This window comes from Hakea prostrata, chromosome 7 (assembly GCF_041222555.1).
Source record: "Hakea prostrata isolate BN-2017 chromosome 7, UWA_Hpros_2, whole genome shotgun sequence".
NCBI classification, from domain to species: Eukaryota; Viridiplantae; Streptophyta; class Magnoliopsida; order Proteales; family Proteaceae; genus Hakea; species Hakea prostrata.
Genome location: NC_142606.1, coordinates 28,800,603 through 28,820,766, shown reverse-complemented (window position 1 = coordinate 28,820,766; position 20,164 = coordinate 28,800,603). Strand labels below are relative to the sequence as shown.

General features: G+C 42.1%; 2 protein-coding genes across 2 annotated transcripts; both read left to right on the top strand.

The window, feature by feature from the left end:
* The first annotated feature begins 2,175 nt into the window (after positions 1-2,175).
* Positions 2,176-2,730, top strand: LOC149010858 (uncharacterized). Its single transcript, XM_089162489.1, has one exon. It carries the CDS (start codon positions 2,176-2,178, stop codon positions 2,728-2,730), a length of 555 nt encoding a protein of 184 aa, XP_089018615.1.
* Positions 2,731-3,716: 986 nt separating this feature from the next.
* LOC149010857 (uncharacterized) lies at positions 3,717-5,609 on the top strand. The gene is made up of 2 exons (XM_089162488.1): positions 3,717-4,526; positions 5,028-5,609. Exons 1-2 carry the CDS (start codon positions 3,717-3,719, stop codon positions 5,607-5,609), a joined length of 1,392 nt encoding a protein of 463 aa, XP_089018614.1.
* The last annotated feature ends 14,555 nt before the right edge of the window (positions 5,610-20,164 follow it).

Here is a 20,164-nt window from a genome sequence, read left to right as displayed (position 1 = left end):
TAATTCAAAGTAGTTACATCAGTAGTATATCAATGTAAGCATCTAATTAAGGAAATAAACCAAAAAGATTCAAATATAGAAACTAGAACATGCAATCTATGTAGTTAAGGAAATAACCATCCTTACCTTATATAACTCGCAAAGGATCTTAGGGAATCAAGTAAGACTTTGACTAAACTTGGGAAGAAAGTCCTAAACAAGTATATATAACATGTTAGGAAAGATACCTAGAAGGAAGATATCAAAACATCCAAAACAGACCAAATATGAGGTTGCTGTACTCATTGGTCGATTGGATTGGTCTACTGCCTCAGTCGACCAATGAGTCGACCAACAGAGACAGTGGCATTCAAAAATCAGAGTTTTAGAATATGAAACCGAATTTGGTGGTTCAAAAGGGTACTAAACAAGGGGTAAACTACAATGACAATATGCTAGTATATAGAGGACTCCAAAACACTAATCAAATCAAGTCTTCAAGTTACAAATTAGAAAACAAAAAGTTACCATAATTAGATCAATCATGGTTCTTGAAGAATCCATAGTAAAAATCATGAACAAGAACAATAGGATGATGGATAACTGTTTGTGATAAAGGAATCATGAAAAACATGCATAGATCTTCAAGAAAATTAGATCTAAGACTGAAGAACATCAATCTAAATAAGGAAAGAGAATGAATACAAGCTTTCCTTCAAAACGAGTGATGATCTTGATGAAGATCATCCACCAAGCTTTAGATCCTTAGGAAAAGAGAGGGAAAGAGTATAGTGATGGTTGCAACAGAGATACAACATCACTACTACTGTCCTCAATCAGAAAAGGAAATAAAAATAATGAAGAATCAAAGATTGAACATAGAAGAGGATGATCACATACCTTTTTGTGTAAAAGCAGGAGTTCTAACGAAGATCCGTCAAGAAAATCACCAAGGATGCAAGGGAGATGACTTGCAGAGGGCTCTGGTACGTTCCAAAGAGTTTGGTGGCAGAAAATACGAAGTAGACTCGAGATTGGACTTAAATAGAGCAAGCAAAGACCTAATTAGCAAAATCAGATCTCATTGGTTGATTGGATTGGTCGACTGGCCCAATCGACCAATGAGTCGACCAATCAGAACAACAAGTCCAAAACAGGGAAATGAAGGCTCAGATAAAATCCAAACATAAAGGGGTTTTGTACACACAATAAGTGACTTACCTAGTAAGTAGAAATGCCTTCGAACCAAGCCAGAGAGTACTCGAAGTCTATCAACTAATTCCATCTTCATCAGGGTGCAGTTTCCATAAATGGAACACTGACATCAACACTCATGGATTCCAAGCAAGCCAGCAAGTCTTCCACTGGAATGGCCCATAGCTGACTTCTTGCTTTACTTCGGGTTGTCGGACCTACAAACAACAGGGTTTTCGGGTCAAGGATAGGGCTGGGTTTCACCGAAAGCTATTGGAATATCTACTTCAGGATATGCCATCCACGTATGTTGAATTAGTGCAAAGGTGTCAAAAAGCAGGTGGAAGTAGCAATGATACTCGATGCACGGCAAGGAGAGTCTAAGACTGCAACCAAGGAGCAAAAGGTCTCCGAGAAAAGCCAAAAACAAAAGCAACCTACTCAGGATCGTGATCGGGCCAAAAAGCCACGTCCGGCTTGGAGACGGCGATCACCTGATCAAGATGAGTATACACCATTAAATACTCCCCGATCGGAGATATTGATGCAGATTAAAAATCAAGATATTTTGAAATGGCCATCTAAGATAGTTTGGAAGATGGGAGAAAAGAATATGGAGAGATATTGTCGATTCCACAAAGATTTTGGGCACTGCACTAATGACAGTAGGCACCTCAAGGCAGATATTGAAAGATTAATTAATCAAGGGCATCTCACAAGTTTTTTGAAAGTTTGGGAGGATGAGAAGAGAACGACGAATGAAGAAAAGGATCGTTCGGCAAGCAGGGAGCGTCGAGTCGAGGTTCAAAAATCTAAAAAAGGCAAGGAATTGGTAGGACCTAGTAGATCCTCAATTCTCACTATATTCAGAGGACCCGGACCTGAGTCCCTGAGGAAGCTAAAGGCAAATCAAGATTCATGGGATTAGAAGAATCCCAGAAAAGAAAGAAAGTGGAAGAAGTTCCCATCACGTTCGGAGAAGAAGATGAGCGAGGTGTGAGCATGCCTCATGATGATGCAATAGTTATCAAAGTAGAAATCGGGCGAAGGGAGATACACAAGGTCTTGGTAGACACAGGATCTTCGGCTAATCTTCATTCTTATGAAGCTTTTCAGAAGCTAAATTTTGAGGAAGATCTGATGAAGCCATCTTCAACACACCTTTATGGATTCACTGGTTTGTCTGCCGTAGCCGAGGGATCAGTTCAGTTAGATCTTTCGATAGGAAATTTCCTGAAAGAATCGATCATTTGGGTTAACTTTCTGGTGGTTTGGGATCTTCTTGCCTACAACATAATCCTCGGTAGGCCTTCGTTGACAAAGCTAGGCGCTATAGTTTCGCCAAAACATATGAAGATCAAGTTTCCTACTGACACTAGAATTAGGCAAGTAATTTTAGATGAAAAACTCTCCCGACAGTGTTATGTGGCTTATCTAAAGGATAAGGAAGGACCAGAAAAAGCCACAGCCTTACCGATTGAGTTAAGGGATGATAGGGATGAAGATACCATGCAAAGGCCCGAACCAGTGGAGAAATTAGAACGAATCTGCTTATAGCCAGGAGATGAGACAAAATCTACATATATTGGGTTAGAGCAACCAGAATCCTTCAAGGAAGAACTAAAAACTTTTCTTTAGAAAAGCGTAGATGTTTTTGCCTGGTCAGCAAACGATATGCTAGGAATTGATCGAGCCGTGGCCGAGCACAACCTTTGGATCAGTTCAGAGGTCAAGCCCGTAATTCAGAGGAGACGAAACTTCTCAATTGAAAAGCACGAGGCTATCAGAGGGGAGGTCGAGAAACTGAAGAAGTCTGGTTTTATTGAAACCATCGAGTGCCCAACATGGTTGGCTAATGTCGTAACGGTAAAAAAGTCGAACGGGAAGTGGAGGACGTGTACTGATTACACAGACCTCAACAAAGCATGCTCGAAGGACTGCTACCCTTTACCATGCATAGATCTTTTGATTGACGCAACAGCCGGGTATGAAACATTTAGTTTCATGGATGCTTATTCGGGATATAACCAAATTTTGATGAACAAGAAAGATGAGAGATTCACAGCTTTCATGACCGATAGAGAGAGTTATTTTTACAAAGTTATGCCATTCGGTTTAAAGAATGCGGGAGCCACATATCAGAGAGCTGTAAACAAGATCTTTAGTAATCTGATAGGGAAAAAAATGGAGGTATACGTCGACGACATGCTAGTGAAGAGTCTCTAGAGGGCCGAACCCATTGTAGGTCTTAAGGAAGTATTCTCCGTTTTGAGAAGATACCAGATGAAGCTAAATCCGGAGAAATGCGCCTTCGGTGTATCTTCAGGGAAATTCCTGGGATTTATGGTTTCCCAAAGGGGAATTGAGGCAAACCCTATCAAGATACAAGCTTTGATCGATATGGATCCCCCAAAGACTGTTCGTGATATTCAATGCTTGACCGGACGGATAGCAGCCTTGACACGATTTATATCACAATCGGGAGAAAGATGCCTACCTTTCTTCAAAGCCCTAAAGGATTTGAAGGGAAGTAAAGAGGCTCGATGGACAGACGAATGTCAAAAAGCATTCAAGGAACTAAAGAAAAGACTTTGGCAACCATCACTGCTTTCTCAGCTAGAGAAGGGCAAAATCTTGCAAGTATATTTGGCGTCATCACAGTTGGCCGTGAATGCTATCCTCATTTGGGAGAAGAGAAGAAACAGTGGCCCATTTACTATGTCAGTCATGTACTCCTGGATCTTGAAACAAGATATTCGACGATTAAGAAGCAGACGTTGGCACTTATGGTAGCAGCCCGAAAGTTGAGACCGTACTTCCAAGCTCATCCGATCGAGGTGCTCACTAATTTCCCTTTGAAAAAAGTCTTGTTCAAACCTGATCTGTCGGGAAGGATGGTAGCATGGTTGGTCAAGTTAGGGGAGTTCCAGGTGGATTTTAAGCCCCAAACAGCTATAAAAGCACAGGCTTTGGTCGATTTTATGGTGGAATCCACAACCCCGATCGAGGAGGAAAAAGAACCTATCCTACCAAGTATGTGGCACATATATGTTGATGGTTCTAGCAATAAATTCGGTTCGGGAGCGGGTGTTTTGTTAAAAAGTCCAGGAGGTTTCCTGATTCGGTATGCTCTAAGGTTCGGGTTCGCGACAAGTAACAATGAGGCGGAGTATGAAGCTTTCACTGTGGGACTTAGGCTTGCCAAAGCTTTGGCAGTAGCTGAAGCAATAGTATACAGTGATTCTCAACTTATCGTCAACCAAGTAGAAGGAGAATACAGAATAAAAGAACCTCGCTTACAGAAATACCAAGAGCTGATCAAGAATCTAAGGAAGAAATTCAAAGAAATAAAGGTATGTCAAATACCCTGAAAGGAGAATTTAGTAGCAGATGAACTCTCGAGGTTGGAAAACGCTAAGGCAAAAACTTTGGAACCATCGGTCTACATTGAGGAGCTGAACTTCCCAAGCGCTAAGGTCGACCTCATTTCATATATAGAAAGCGAAAAATGCTGGATGGACCCCATTATTGAGTATATTCGGGATGATAAACTCCCTGAGGATTTAAAAGAAGCACGATCGGTAAGAGTTCATGTAGCAAGATTTACTATTCAACACGGAAGGCCATATTGAAAATCCTTTGCGGGACCTTTACTTAGATGTGTTGGTCCGGAAGGAGCTAAAACTACGTTGGCTAAAGTTCACGAAGGTATTTGCGGAGCACATATGGGTGGACGAGCCCTAGCGCACAAAATCCTTCGTCTAGGGTTATACTGGCCCAAGTTGGAAGAAGATTCCATAAAATACGTTCGGTCCTGCAATCAGTGCCTGATACATTCGAACGTGCCAAAGCAGCCTACTACAATACTCACATCAATTCTAAACCCCATTCTATTTGCAATGTGGGGAATAGACTTGAGGTTAAAATTCCCAAAAGCAACGGGGAGAAAGGAGTATCTAATCGTAGCAATCGATTACTTCACAAAGTGGGTAGAGGCGGCTCCTCTGGCATCGATCACAGAAAAACAAATGGAGAAGTTCGTGCTGGAGTCAATCATCCACAGATTCGGAATTCCGAAGGTATTGGTGACCGATCACGGAACTCAGTTTGATAACCCCCAGTTCGAACTCTTCTGCAATACTTATATGATCGACCACCGAATGTCGTCCGTTGCATATCCTCAAAGTAATGGTCAAGTAGAAGTGACAAACGGAATGCTACTGGATGGAATCAAGAAAAGGCTCAAAGACAACAAATCCTTATGGACCAAAGAACTACAAAATGTCCTTTGGGCATACCGAATGACCGTCCAAACACCTACTGGAGAAACTCCATTCAGATTAACATATGGTGAGGAAGCACTTGCACCAGTTGAGATAATGGCAGGAAGTGGGAACAAGAGTTCGAAGAATAAGCGAATGAAGAAGGTTTATTAGATAGCCTGGAATTATTGGATGAAGTTAGGGCAAGAGCAATAGCTCGAACTCAACAATATCATCGAAGAATAGCCTCTCACTACAACACTCGAGTAAGACATCGGCAGTTCCACACGGGAGATTTGGTTCTAAGGAACACTCTTGCGTCGGACCCACGCCATTAGAGAAAATTAGACCCAACATGGGAAGGACCGTATATGGTGATCAAGCAAGTAGGTTCGGGAGCTTATAAACTGAAGGATCTGGCGACCGACCGCGCATTAGACCTATCATGGAACGCGAAGCATTCGAAGAAATATTTCTCTTAAAGTTGTCAACATTTTTATTGAAGATTGTTTATCAACCTTGATCCAGTTGATTTATAATTACTTAATGCAGAATACTGGTTTTTACTTCCAAATCTTTTGATTAGGGGCCGTATATAGCAGAGTACATTTAGAATCAAAAGGCTTCGGGTAACACTGTATGAGACATTTGATCAAAAGCATTGGGTAAAACTGAGTGGGACCTTCGAAAGCCCGAAATACTCTCCGGAACTTTTGGGTAAAGGCATCGGGTAGCACCAAGTGGGACCTCCGAAAGCCTTGATGAAAATTTTGCAGAATTTTCTAAGGTAAAGGGCATCGGATAAATTCCGAACAGAACCTTAAAAAGCCTAGGAAGTTTTTTACTTCCTAAGGTAAAGGCATCGGGTAGCACTAAGTGGGACCTTCAAAAGCCGAAAAAATTATAAAGAAAATTTTCAAGTAAAGGCATCGGGTAAAACCGTGTGGGACCTTCGAAAATCACAAAAGTTATAAGGAAATTTTTGAGGTCGGGTATATCGGATGTACACCGAGTATAACTATTGAACAAGGCTTTGGACAAACCGAACGCCACCTTCAAACACTGATCGGGTGAGTCAAAGATGATTCAGTTTGACCCCAAGCTAAGTCCCCGGACGACAAAGAAGTGTTGCAATCAGACAATGATTAACACGAAAAACGGCTTTTCATTCATTCAAAGGCCAACAGGGGCCAAATTATACAATGTTTGGGATATACAGAGTATTCTAACATCTTGGACAAGAAACATTTCAGTAACAAAAATTACATTCGGGAGATGACATGATATCTTGGACAAGGAACATTTCTACAAAAAGAACAAGAACTTAACCAACAATTGGGAAGAGCATCCCGAACCCATCGTTTAGATTTTCCAGGATCCTTATCCTTTGACTGATGAAGAAACTTCATCTTCGGTCGCTGTGATAAGAAGGAAAAGAAAATCTGGTGACGAGGTTCAGGCCCGATCTCCTACAGTTCTTTGGATTGTTGTGGAAGAAAGATTGACGCCTTCCGGATTGACATTTGGAGCGTCATCTTCTTCCTTGTTTTCTGCAATCTCCTCTATTATTGGAGTTGTAGGAGGTGAATTGTCGAGATACAACGTAATGTCCAGATTAGGAGTAGGCAGATCTTCTACATCTTTGGCCCAATCGGGAGGAGGAAGCTGCAGTTTCACAAAGACTTAGGGATGACAGAGAAGTTGATGAGGAGCCGTGTCAAAATTTGGATTTCTCCTCAGAATTGATTCGAACACCACATTCTGACCATCGCGATAAGCATGGTTATTCAAAATATCCAACAAGTTACGAAAAGGCTTATTGCCTAAATACTTATGGATGCAAGCCTTCCAGGTTTCGACAGGGATACAATCAAGACCAGGAGGAACTATATGCTTCTGCAACTCCTCAACTTTGGCTTCGGAATTATTCAGTTCCCCCGAAAGATTAACAACCCTTCGCTCGAAACCACGGATTTGTCCATTAGCAACATCCAGATCTTGAGAAAGACGTAGGATCTTAGTATTCCATACCTTTACCTCCTCCCAAAGCCTATCCCGAAATCGCGCAATCTCCCAATCCTTGGATGAAGATTCTGTTCGAAACCTGGAAAGATTAGAATGCATCTTTCCAATCCGGTACGCTGCCTCCGTCTGTTTGTGGAAGTTGTCCATAGTACTCCTGCAACAAGAAATTTTTTCGGGATTCAGAAATATATAAATATAAAGAAAAAAGGGAGAGTGGCGAGTGATTTAAGTATCGAGGACTTACATCACCAGGGATTTCATGAAGGCATCATCGGGAACAGAATCGAAAGTTTTGCTTTCGGCCGGTGTTTGGGCAAGTGTGCACCACTCCAGCGCCCTGTTGAAACTACCCGTAACACGATCAGACCTTCGTAGCTTCCAGGGAGGCTTGTAAATCTCCTCAACAGAATATACATGACGTATTGGTGCAAAAGAGATTTCTTCACATACTCCCAGCCGGCACCCAATCTGGCATACCCGAGAGTGTGATCCACAGCCCGAAGATCAGGTATCAAGTAATCAACCTCCCACATAAACAATAACATAATCATGAACAATAATAATCGATGTGCGAAAGATAAACCATAGATCCAAATAAGGAAAGAATGAATCATATATAAATCAGAGTACTAAATATAATCAGAGTGTCTAAATCAAATAAGTATAGTGAGGCGAAATCCCACTCTACAACCACCGGAAAAGTAGTTCTAAAAGAGAAAAAAACAGGATAGAATCTAATCCCAATAGCAGGTACAAAAGGTAACTAAATTGTTCTCAATCTTATAGACAATATCCCTATAAGTATGAATCTCATAAATGGCACAAGGGTGCTTCCACTCTATGGTTGGACTAAGCATCGTACGGAGCATAACCACTCGCGGGATCTTCAGTGTAATTGTCGTAACCGCAACCACCTTCCTGGAGATATGCCTCTTCTCCTTGCGCTTCTTCATACGAGCAGTCATGATACTCAGAACCTGTAGAATAGTCTAACAAACATTGTACAAAAAGGAATGAGTTTCAAAGAAACTCAGTAAGGCAGTTAAATCCATTATAACATAAATGGCAGGATTACAAAACAAACATAAATGCAATATGGTATGAGACAAACAATGAATGTATGAATCTAACTCTATATATGCTGGTCTCTATTGGCAGACATGCTTTAAGTCATAGCACCGTACTTCTTTAGGAAAGTCTCATTCACTCATCATCAGTTGGTAATGGGTCCGGCATCCCTCGGGACATTCCATGGCTGGGGGTATAGGTCACCACTCTCTCACATCACCATTGGTCTAAGTACCGGCCCATGTCAGGGTTAAGCCTAGCCAAATGCAAGTCTTCTACTTAGTTACATCAAGTCAGATCCAGATACGTCCATTCCTCGTCCCTGATGATCCTTTCCGGTATCCTTCACACTAGAGTCCTCATAGTTCCTGACTACGGACTCATCAACCCTATTGGTTATCCACATATGGTAAACGGGAAGCTCTCACGTCCCCTCACGGGTTGGTTACCGGTCTTGAGCGCCCATGAGCTCAAGTCTATCCATATGCAACCCTACCAATAAATGGCCCCCACAATGTGATTCCTGTCCTCTCACGGGTTGGTTACCGGTCTTGAGCGCCCATGAATCCCCATTGCCACCACGGGTCGTTCGGTCTCAATACCCCTCCGATTAGGGTCTGACATAACGGGACATCCTAGCCAAACACTACTAGATAGTCCTAAATATGTCATCCAACAGTTTAGGAAGGTGTCCAGAGGGCATCTCCGGAAACATCCCATAATATTCCCGTAGTAGTCCAAGGACAGAAGTGTCAAAAGGACACCTCTCCTTTCCAAACCATACTTAAGCATACACAAGCATCAATTCATAACATCACATATATGGTAACTTAATATATGAAAAGAAATCAATAATTACAATCAACTTGTATATAACTGGTAAGTAAATCATACATGAGTGAATTCAATATAAATAAGTAATGCTACTGATATCAAGACAGTACCACAGTAGTATAACATTATAAGAATCTAATTAAAGAAATAAATTAACAAGATTCAAATATAGAAACTAAGATATGCAATTTATGTTGTTAAAGAAGTAACCATCCTTACCTTTTATAATTTGCAAAGGAATCCTAAGAAATCAAGTAAGATCTTGACAAACTTGAGAAGAAGGTCCTAAACAAGTGTATACAACATATTAGGAAAGATCCCTAACAGAAAAAGATATCAAAACATCAAAAACAAACCAAATCCGGAGTTGCTTGTACTCATTGGTCGATTGGATTGGTCTCACTCGCCCGATCGACCAATCAGTCGACCAATGAAGACAGTGGCCTACAAAATTAGAGTTTTAAGAAATAAGATCCGAATTTGGTGGTTCAAAAGGGTACTAAACAACGGGTAAACTACATTGGTAGTATCCTAACATATAGAGGACCTCAAAACACTAATCGAATCAAGTCTTCAAGTTACAAATTAGGAAACAAAAAGTTACCATAATTAGATCAATCATGGTTCTTGAAGAATTCAAGATAGAAATCATAGACAAGAACAATAGGAGAATGAATCATTGATTCAGATAAAGATATCATGGAAGGCATACTTAGATCTTCAAGAAAATAGACCTAAGAGCATAAATCTAAATAAGGAAACAAAACCTACCATAGATGTAACTGTCATGATTCATGAAGAAAGCATGGTATGGTAGAAGAGAAACAACTAGAGATTGATAGATCATGGATCATGTAAAGAAAACATAGCAATTGACTACTAATATGATCAATATAGTAGATCTAAGAAGATCAGAATTTAAATCAAAAGATGAACAAAGACAAGATCATGATTTGATCATGATTCCTTCAAAAGCTTGCAATGATCATGGTTAAGATCATTGCATTAGCCATTAATCCTTAGGAAGATCATGAGAGACAAGTCCAGAGATGTTTGCAACAGAGAATGCAACATCTCCTCTACTGTCTCAACTCGAAAAGGAATGAAAAACAGAGATGGAGGAGAAGAAGAGAGTGTAGACATACCTTTGATGCAAGAGGAAGAGTTTTGACGAAGATCCGTCAAGATAAACACCAAGGATGCAAGGGAGATGACTTGCAAAGGTCTATGGTTCGTTCAAAAGAGTTTGGAGGCAGAAAATACGAAGTAGACTCGAGATTGGACTTAAATAGAGCAAGCAAGACCTAATTACCAAAGACAGAACCCATTGGTCGAGTGGATTGGTCGATCGGTCCAATCGACCAATCGATCGACCAATCGGTTCAACGAACTCCTAAACAGGGAATTGAAGGCCCAGATCAAATCCAATCCTAAAGGGGTTTTGCACACATATCAAGTGACTTACCTAATAGGTAGAAATGCTTTCAAACCATGATAGAGAGCACTCCAAGTCCATCAACTAATCCGATCTTCATCAAGATTCAGTTTCCATAAATAGAACCTCATCATCAACTCTCATGGATTCAAAGCCAAACACCAAGTCCTCCACTGGGATGGCCCAGAGCTGACTTCTTACTTTACTTCGGGTCACTGGACCTACAAATAACAAGGTTTCCGGGTCAAGTTTAGGGCTGGGTTTCACATTCTCCCCCCTTAAAGAAATTTCGTCCTCGAAATTGAAAGCGTACCTGTGCTTCCAAAGAGGTAAGGAAACTTCTCCTTCATATCTTCTTCCTTCTCCCAAGAAGCTTCTTCAGGGGTATGGTTCTTCCACTGAATCTTCACTAAAGGGATGGTGCGATTCCGCATCTGCTTGTCCTTCTTATCTAAGATTTCGGCCGGCTCTTCATCGTAGGTCAAATCAGCACTAAGTCCTTCAGGTGCTTGCTGCAAAATGTGTTCCGGATTCTCTATGTATTTCCGGAGCATCGAAATATGAAACACATTGTGAACACCAGCAAGAGGCGGAGGTAATGCTAATCGATACGCAACAGGCCCAACCTTTTCCAAAATCTCGAAAGGTCCAATGAAACGAGGGCTAAGCTTTCCCTTAACATTGAATCTCATCACACCCTTCATTGGTGAAACCTTCAGGAAAACTTTCTCTCCAACTTGAAATTCCAAATCGGTCCTCCACTTATCGGCATAAGATTTCTGTCTTGACTGGGCAGACTTAATCCTTTCTCTTATCATATCTACCATAGCACTCGTAGCTTCAATCATCTCGGGACCTAAGACTTTTCTTTCACTGTCTCGATCCAAGTACAAAGGTGTCCTACAAGTACTTCCATACAAAGCCTTGAATGGAGCCATGCCTATTGTTGCTTGATAACTGTTGTTATAGGCAAACTCAACCAAAGCTAGGTGTTCATCCCAATTACCACCCATATCCACCACACAAGATCTGAGCATGTCTTCCAATGTCTGAATTGTCTACTCAGATTGTCCATCAGACTGTGGATGATGAGCTGTACTCAAGTTCAATTGGGTTCCCAAGGCCTTCTGCAAACTATTCCAAAACCTTGAGGTGAACCTAGGATCACGATCAGAAACAATACTCAATGGCACGCCATGCAGGCGAACCACATTATCCACGTAAAGCCTTGCTAGCTTATCCAGAGTATGAGTGATCTTCATAGGAATGAAGTGGGCTGATTTGGTCAACCTATCAACAATCACCCACATGGTGTCATTGCCTTTACTTGTCCGAGGCAAGCTAGTCACAAAGTCCATAGAGATATCCTCCCACTTCCAACTAGGAATAGGAAGGGGTTGAAGTAATCCAGATGGGGGTTGTCGAACGGCTTTCACACGTTGGCAAGTCTCACACTTGGCAACATAATTATCGACATCAGCCTTCAAACCAATCCACCAAAAATGTTCCTTCAAATCCTTGTACATCTTGGTGCTTCCCGAGTGTATAGTAAAGACTGACTGGTGTGCTTCCTTCAATATTTCCTTTTTAATTTCTTCGTTTGCAGGCACGCATAATCTACCTCTAAACAATAAAGCACCATCCATGGATATACCAAAGTCGGGATCCGACTCAGGATTCGAAGAAATCTTCTCAACTTTGATCGAAGTTCTTGATCAGAACTCTGCAGAGCAACAATCTTATCTCTAAGGCCAGATCTTGCCGTCATGGCAGAAAGAATAAAATCAAAATTCTCAGGGACAATTTCCAAATCAAAGCTCTCAATAGAAGACCACAATGGTAAACTCAAAGCATTCAAATCCAAAGTCTTCTTCTGGTTCTTCATACTAAGAGCATCAGCAACAACGTTTGCCTTCCCGGGTGATCTTGAATATCACAATCATAATCAGAGACTAGTTCCAACCATCTCCTTTGTCTCATGTTCAACTCCTTTTGGGTAAAGAAGTATTTCAAACTCTTATGATCCGTGAAAATGGCAATCTTCTCACCGTAGATGTAATGTCTCCAAATCTTCAAAGCAAAGACAACAGCGGCAAGTTCTAGATCGTGAGTGGGGTAATTCCGCTCATAATCTTTCAATTGCCGAGAACCATAGGCTAAGACCTTGCCATGTTGCATCAGTACGCAACCCAATCCAATCTTTGATGCATCGGTAAAAACTGTCATACCACCGGAACTATCAGGTATAGTCAAAACCGGGGCACTTGTCAATCTATCTTTCAACTCTTGGAAATTTTTCTCACAGGCGTCAGACCAAACAAACTTCTCTTCTTTCCTGGTCAACTTAGTCATAGGAGCAGCCAACCGAGAAAAGTTCTCAATAAACCTTCTGTAGTAACCCGCCAATCCAAGAAAACTTCTTATTTCCGTTACCGACCTCGGTCTTTCCCAATCAGCCACAGCTTGGACTTTTTCAGGATCGACACGAATACCTTCGGTTGAAACCACATGGCCAAGGAATACTACTCTCTTAAGCCAGATATCACACTTGCTAAACTTGGCGTTCAACTTCTTTTCTCGCAATCTTTGCAAAGTGAAACTTAGATGGCTCGCATGCTCTTCTTCGCTCTTCGAATATATCAAGATGTCATCGATGAACACACTCACAAACTTATCAAGCACATCGTGAAATACTCGGTTCATAAGGTCCATGAACACCGCAGGAGCATTGGTCAATCCGAAAGGCATGACCCTAAACTCGTAGTGGCCATACCGTGTTCGGAAAGCTGTCTTGAAGATATCACTAGACTTCACTTTCAATTGGTGATATCCGGATCTTAAGTCAATCTTTGAGAACACAACTGCACCTTTTAACTGATCGAAGAGATCATCAATTCTGGGCAGCGGGTATCTATTCTTGATAGTCAACTTATTCAACTCACGGTAGTTGATGCACAGGCGCATACTACCGTCTTTCTTCTTGACAAACAAGACCGGAGCTCCCCAAGGTGATACACTAGGTTGTACGAAACCTCTATCAATGAGCTCATTCAACTGGTTTTGCAACTCTTTCAACTCAGTAGGAGCCATCCTATACGGAGCTTTAGATACCGGAGCGGCACCAGGGACGAGATCAATAGAAAACTCGACATCCCTGTCTGGAGGCACTCCCGATAGATCATCAGGGAAGACATCAACAAAGTCACAGACAACCCTGACTTCATCGACTCTTTTCTCCACTTTACCCTTGCCTTCAGATGAAGCAACATCCACTAGGGCATAGACTTGCATCGGTCTGAGACAACACCTTCTTACAAACCCTTCTCTTCTCACCATGAAATTCTAAGACCGGACTTCCACAAATATGGAACTGAATCTTTTTTGAGGAACAAAGAAACACAGCTTTGTGGGTTGTTAACCAATCAATTCCCAAAATAACATCGAAGTCCTTCATATCAAGAAGTACAAAATTGGCTTCCAAGTTCTTCTCACCAATCAACACAGGACATTTAGATAACCCCTTATCTAGTTTCACAACAGGACCAGTAGGTGTACTAATCAATAAACAACTAGACAACTTCTCAGGGATTAGGTCAGTCTTCTTGATGAATGCGAGATGACATGAACGAATGAGATGCACCCGTATCAAATAAGACAAATGCGAAATAGAAGCAACTAACAATGTACCTGTAATCACTTCATGGCTTGGATCCTGCTCAGCACTGGAAATACTGAACACTCTACTAGAGGGAGGAGTAGGAGCACTCTTCACCAATGGAGCAGGCTGCTGGACAGGCCGCTCCGGACAGGTACGAGCAAAATGACCAGCTTGCTTGCAATAAAAGCAAACAGGATTGCTGGGTCCAACTGGGGTAGCTGCAACAGAGGGCTTCGAACAAAAGGCCTAGGATTCGCATTCACAAGCCTAGCACTTGCACTCACCTGGTGGTCGGTTTCCGCCATCTTGTCCTAAACTGGCCGGGCTGCTGGAAACCCGAGTTCTGACCTACACTCCTAGGCTGAAAAGTAGGAGTGGGGTAGGGTGTAGGTCTCATAAAACGCCGATCATTACGATCCACCAACCCAGGGTTCCTTGGCTGCCACGGTCTTTGCATACGTGCACTCTCCTTCTCTGTTTCTTCCAACTTCTTCAAGTTCTGCACCACTTGAGCATAGCTCACTATAGGCTGGACTGTGAGGTAAGCTTTAATGGCAGGGCGCAGTCCTTTGAAGAACTTCTTCGCTTTGGCGAGATCGACCTTCAGAGAATCTGGAGCAAAGAAATGAAGCTCCTCAAACTTCTGTTGGTACTCCAACACAGACAAAGATCCTTGTGTGAGAACCATAAACTCAGCTTCCTTCGCATCTTTCACCGCCTCGGGGAAATAATTCAAGCAAAAAGCCTCTTTGAACAACTCTCAAGTTACAACTCTTGCATGCAAACCTTCCAAAACGGGCCGAGTGGAGGTCCACCATGCATCAGCTTCTTGTTGCAACTTCGGTCAGCAAACGAGAATCTTCCCGAGCTTCCGAGCATTGTAGATGTCGGAAAGCCTTCTCCAACTCACAAAGCCACTTGTTAGGAAACAAGGGATCCTTGGTAACTCCAGTGAAAGTGGGTACTTGCATCTTCAGAAAACTCAGCTAAACCTCCCGCATTCAGGACTGCGGCATGAGGATTCACATTAGCACCAGTTCGAGTCTCATTATGCAGAGTCATGAAACCCACCAACATCTGGTTGAACTGAGCTGCTTGCTGCTGCATCATATTGCCCATAATATTGGCAATATCACGAAAGCTTCCAACATTCGGGGCACCGGGTATCTCATGGGTACCCTGATCAACATTAGGTATCTCACCACCTCCATGAGGTATTTCACCACCCCCATGAGGTATTTCACCACCCCTGAGGTATTTCACCACCTCCCTGACCACTTTGGATTCACCATGCCCACTTCTCAGAGTAACCATTCTGCAAAAACTGAGAACATCAAAATACCGAATTTCGAAGTTTCAACATAAACCACAAGTCCAAATGATTTGAAAACTTAAATCATGCTTAAATATATCCATATAGTCATCAAACAATAATCCATAAGGCAAAAATCACATTTTCCAAAAATTCAGCAGAAAATGAGGTCTCTGTGTCCATTGGTCGAGTGATTGGTCGTCTGACCCAGTCGACCAATGAGTCGACCAATCAAGACAGAATGCGAAAATTCGCATTATAAGCCTCATTTCCACATTCCAACTTCATTTTATCCTCTTTCAAAGGTGAGAAAGCTCTAGGGAAAGTCTCCAAAGGTTCTTCCAAGTGCTCTTGAGGTGTTTTGGTGCTTCAACAACAACACTTCAACACACAACCATCACAAACAAGGTAAATCTTTCATTCTTTCTTCCATTTTCATCTTCTCATGCTTGCATTTCAACAAAACCATGTTTTGCTTGTATCCAATGTTAGAAATCATGCTTAGGAATACTTAGAAACATATTCCTTAGGTTTCACACACAATGCCATGCATAGACAACAAGTTCTAACATATTGGTGTTCATCTCATAGCGTTTTCGTGCCGAAATTGTTAACTTTAGAAAATTTTCGTTTTCTCACAAACCGCTTGAAATTTCCGCACAAAATCAAATGCTACATGCTCAAGATGATATTGTAGATAGGTCCATAAAATTTGATTTAACCAATTTCAACTTTTCAAAAATCCAATTTTGACCTAAATTGCAAAATCCCCAAATTTTCCTTCTTGCTGAATTTTTCGCTTTAATTCAAGTTTTCGATCGATTTTCTTCAAACAAACTTCATAGACATGAAATTCCAAGTATTGCACACATGCTAGTATGTTCAAATCAAATTTTCCCCAAATTTACGAAAATACCCTTTTGGCTCAAATCTTAAAGTAGCACTAACTGGAAATGTCTCTTGTCTCTTTCACGGATACACACTATGCGAGAGGGAGGGGGCGAGGACAAGGTAGAGGTCGTGGTCGTATTGTAGGGGCACTTAGGGGCAGAGGTCGGGTTCCTTCGAGCCTAGACAGGAGGTTCGGAGACCGGACATGTTCGACACACCTCAGGCTGAGTTTTTGTACGAGGCCTACTTCAGTTACTGCAACATCGAGCTGGGACGTCTGCTTCACCTACGCCAGCTCAAAGTCTTTAGGATTTGGCAGAGATTCGACACGTTGCAGTGGACACATCTCTTCACTGAGGATCTGCCGGTATACCCGGAGCTAGTGAGGTTGTTCTTCGGCAACCTTACTTACACGAGAGGAGGCTCGAGGTCAAGGACATCCACTTAGACTTGTCCTCGGGAGCGGGGTCTTCTAGACTCGGATTCGCTTTTCCACCCGAGCACTTGGCTGAGATCTTGCGGGTTCCTTACTATCCACGGCGGTGTGTGTGGATACCTGCGAGGGAGCAGATTTGGACAGCTATCTGATGCTGTACGAGCTACGCGAGATATGCTCTACACTATGGGATAGTTGTCGATGCTTCACTCCGTGGACCAGTGGACGGATGACGGATTCTGCACGGATTATCGGTCGCATAGTCGGCCGAAACATTATGCCGAAGGCCGGACATCACCATCGGGTCACGGTGATGGAGGCCTTAGTCATTTACCGCATCTACATGGGCTTCGAGATCGATCTCTCCTACATCATTCAACGGGTCATGCTTGGACTTGGTTCTGCGGCCTAGCATGTGGAACCTTTGCTATGGGAGGCTACCGACCTTGATCTTCGAGGCATTTCGGGGGTGAGTTTCGAGGATACACCGGTGGACACTGGTTCACGGGGATATGTCATCGGGACTCGGACCATTCGTCGAGATGAGGCTGCGAGCGGTGCGAGAGATCTCCGGGTCCGGAGGGTGAGGATGATGAGGAGACAGAGGATGAGGATCGGGAGTCGGAGGATGGAGGAGAGGATATCGGTCTCGATAGTGATGATCGGGGCCGGAGACGATCTGAGAGATGCACGAGGCTGGGCCGGTGCATCACGAGTTTCCTTCATCGCACTTCGAGGCGGTGGCCCCTCTCATGCGGTTCCGGAGACTTCGGATCTTGGGGCACGAGATGAGATCGATGACTTCCATGCTAGAGAGGATGGAGGTCGGACGGAGCAGATGTATGAGAGGATGGAGTCACGACGGGATAGGATAGAGCATCGGGTGACTCGGCTAGCGGAGGAGTTCGGAGCATACGAGAGATCGGAGGAGATCACCTAGATAGACTGTACCCTAGGGTTTTCATTTATGCATTTCAGATGTAATCGTTGTAAAAGCTTTCAAAATTAATGAAGTTCATTTTGTTTCACTTAATTATTGTATATTTGCACCTTTCTTTTATTTGCATTAATGACATTTGTTTAAGTATAATTATGGTATGTTATTCGGAAATGTTCTGTTAGGCTTCATAGGTTAAGTTTCTAATCCAAGTGTTCTATTATTCACTTCTAAGAGTAGAGGAGTCATTTCAGATCTATGACTCAGGAATGTTCAGTTATTGTCTTTTGTGGTTAGGATTTCCTCGAACCTTGGGCTCTGATACCAATCTGTCACATCCTCCTAGCCGGTACCCAATCTGGCATACCCGAGAGTGTGATCCACAGCCCGAAGATCAGGTATCGAGTAATCAACCTCTCACATAAACAACAACATAATCATGAACAATAATAATCGATGTGCGAAAGATAAACCATAGATCCAAATAAGGAAATAATGAATCATATATAAATCAGAGTACTAAATATAATCAGAGTGTCTAAATCAGATAAGTATAGTGAGGCGAAATCCCACTCTACAACCAGCGGAAAAGTAGTTCTAAAAGAGAAAAAAACAGGATAGAATCTAATCCCAATAGCAGGTACAAAAGGTAACTAAATTGTTCTCAATCTTATAGACAATATCCCTATAAGTATGAATCTCATAAATGGCACAAGGGCGCTTCCACTCTATGGTCGGACTAAGCATCGTACGGAGCATAACCACTCGCGGGATCTTCAATGTAATTGTCGTAACCGCAATCACCTTCCTGGAGATATGCCTCTTCTCCTTGCGCTTCTTCATACGAGCAATCATGATACTCAGAACCTGTAGAATAGTCTAACAAACATTGTACAAAAAGGAATGAGTTTCAAAGAAACTCGATAAAACCGATTAAATCCATAATAACATAAATGGCAGGATTACAAAACAAACATAAATGCAATATGGTATGAGACAAACAATGAATGTATGAATCTAACTCTATATATGCTGGTCTCTATTGGCAGACATGCTTTAAGTCATAGCACCGTACTTCTTTAGGAAAGTCTCATTCACTCATCATCAGTTTGTAATGGGTCCGGCATCCCTCGGGACATTCCATGGCTGGGGGTATAGGTCACCACTCTCTCACATCACCATTGGTCTAAGTACCGGCGCATGTCAGGGTTAAGCCTAGCCAAATGCAAGTCTTCTACTTAGTTACATAAAGTTAGATCCAGATACGTCCATTCCTCGTCCCTGATGATCCTTTCCGGTATCCTTCACACTAGAGTCCTCATAGTCCCTGACTACGGACTCATCAACCCTATTGGTTATCCACATATGGTAAACGGGAAGCTCTCACGTCCCCTCACGGGTTGGTTACAGGTCTTGAGCGCCCATGAGCCCAAGTCTATCCATATGCAACCCTACCAATAAATGGCCCCCACAATGTGATTCCTGTCCTCTCACGGGTTGGTTACCGGTCTTGAGTGCCCATGAATCCCCATTGCCACCACGGGTCGTTCGGTCTCAATACCCCTCCGATTAGGGTCTGACATAACGGGACATCCTAGCCAAACACTACTAGACAGTCCTAAATATGCCATCCAACAGCTTAGGAAGGTGTCCAGAGGGCATCTCCGGAAACATCCCATAATATTCCCGTAGTAGTCCAAGGACAGAAGTTTCAAAAGGACACCTCTCCTTTCCAAACCATACTTAAGCATACACAAGCATCAATTCATAACATCACATATATGGTAACTTCATATATGGAAAGAAATCAATAATTACAATCAACTTGTATATAACTGGTAAGTAAATCATACATGAGTGAATTCAATATAGATAAGTAATGCTACTGATATCAAGACAGTACCACAGTAGTATAACATTATAAGAATCTAATTAAAGAAATAAATTAACAAGATTCAAATATAGAAACTAAGATATGCAATTTATGTTGTTAAAGAAGTAACCATCCTTACCTTTTATAATTTGCAAAGGAATCCTAAGAAATCAAGTAAGATCTTGACAAACTTGAGAAGAAGGTCCTAAACAAGTGTATACAACATATTAGGAAAGATCCCTAACAGAAAAGATATCAAA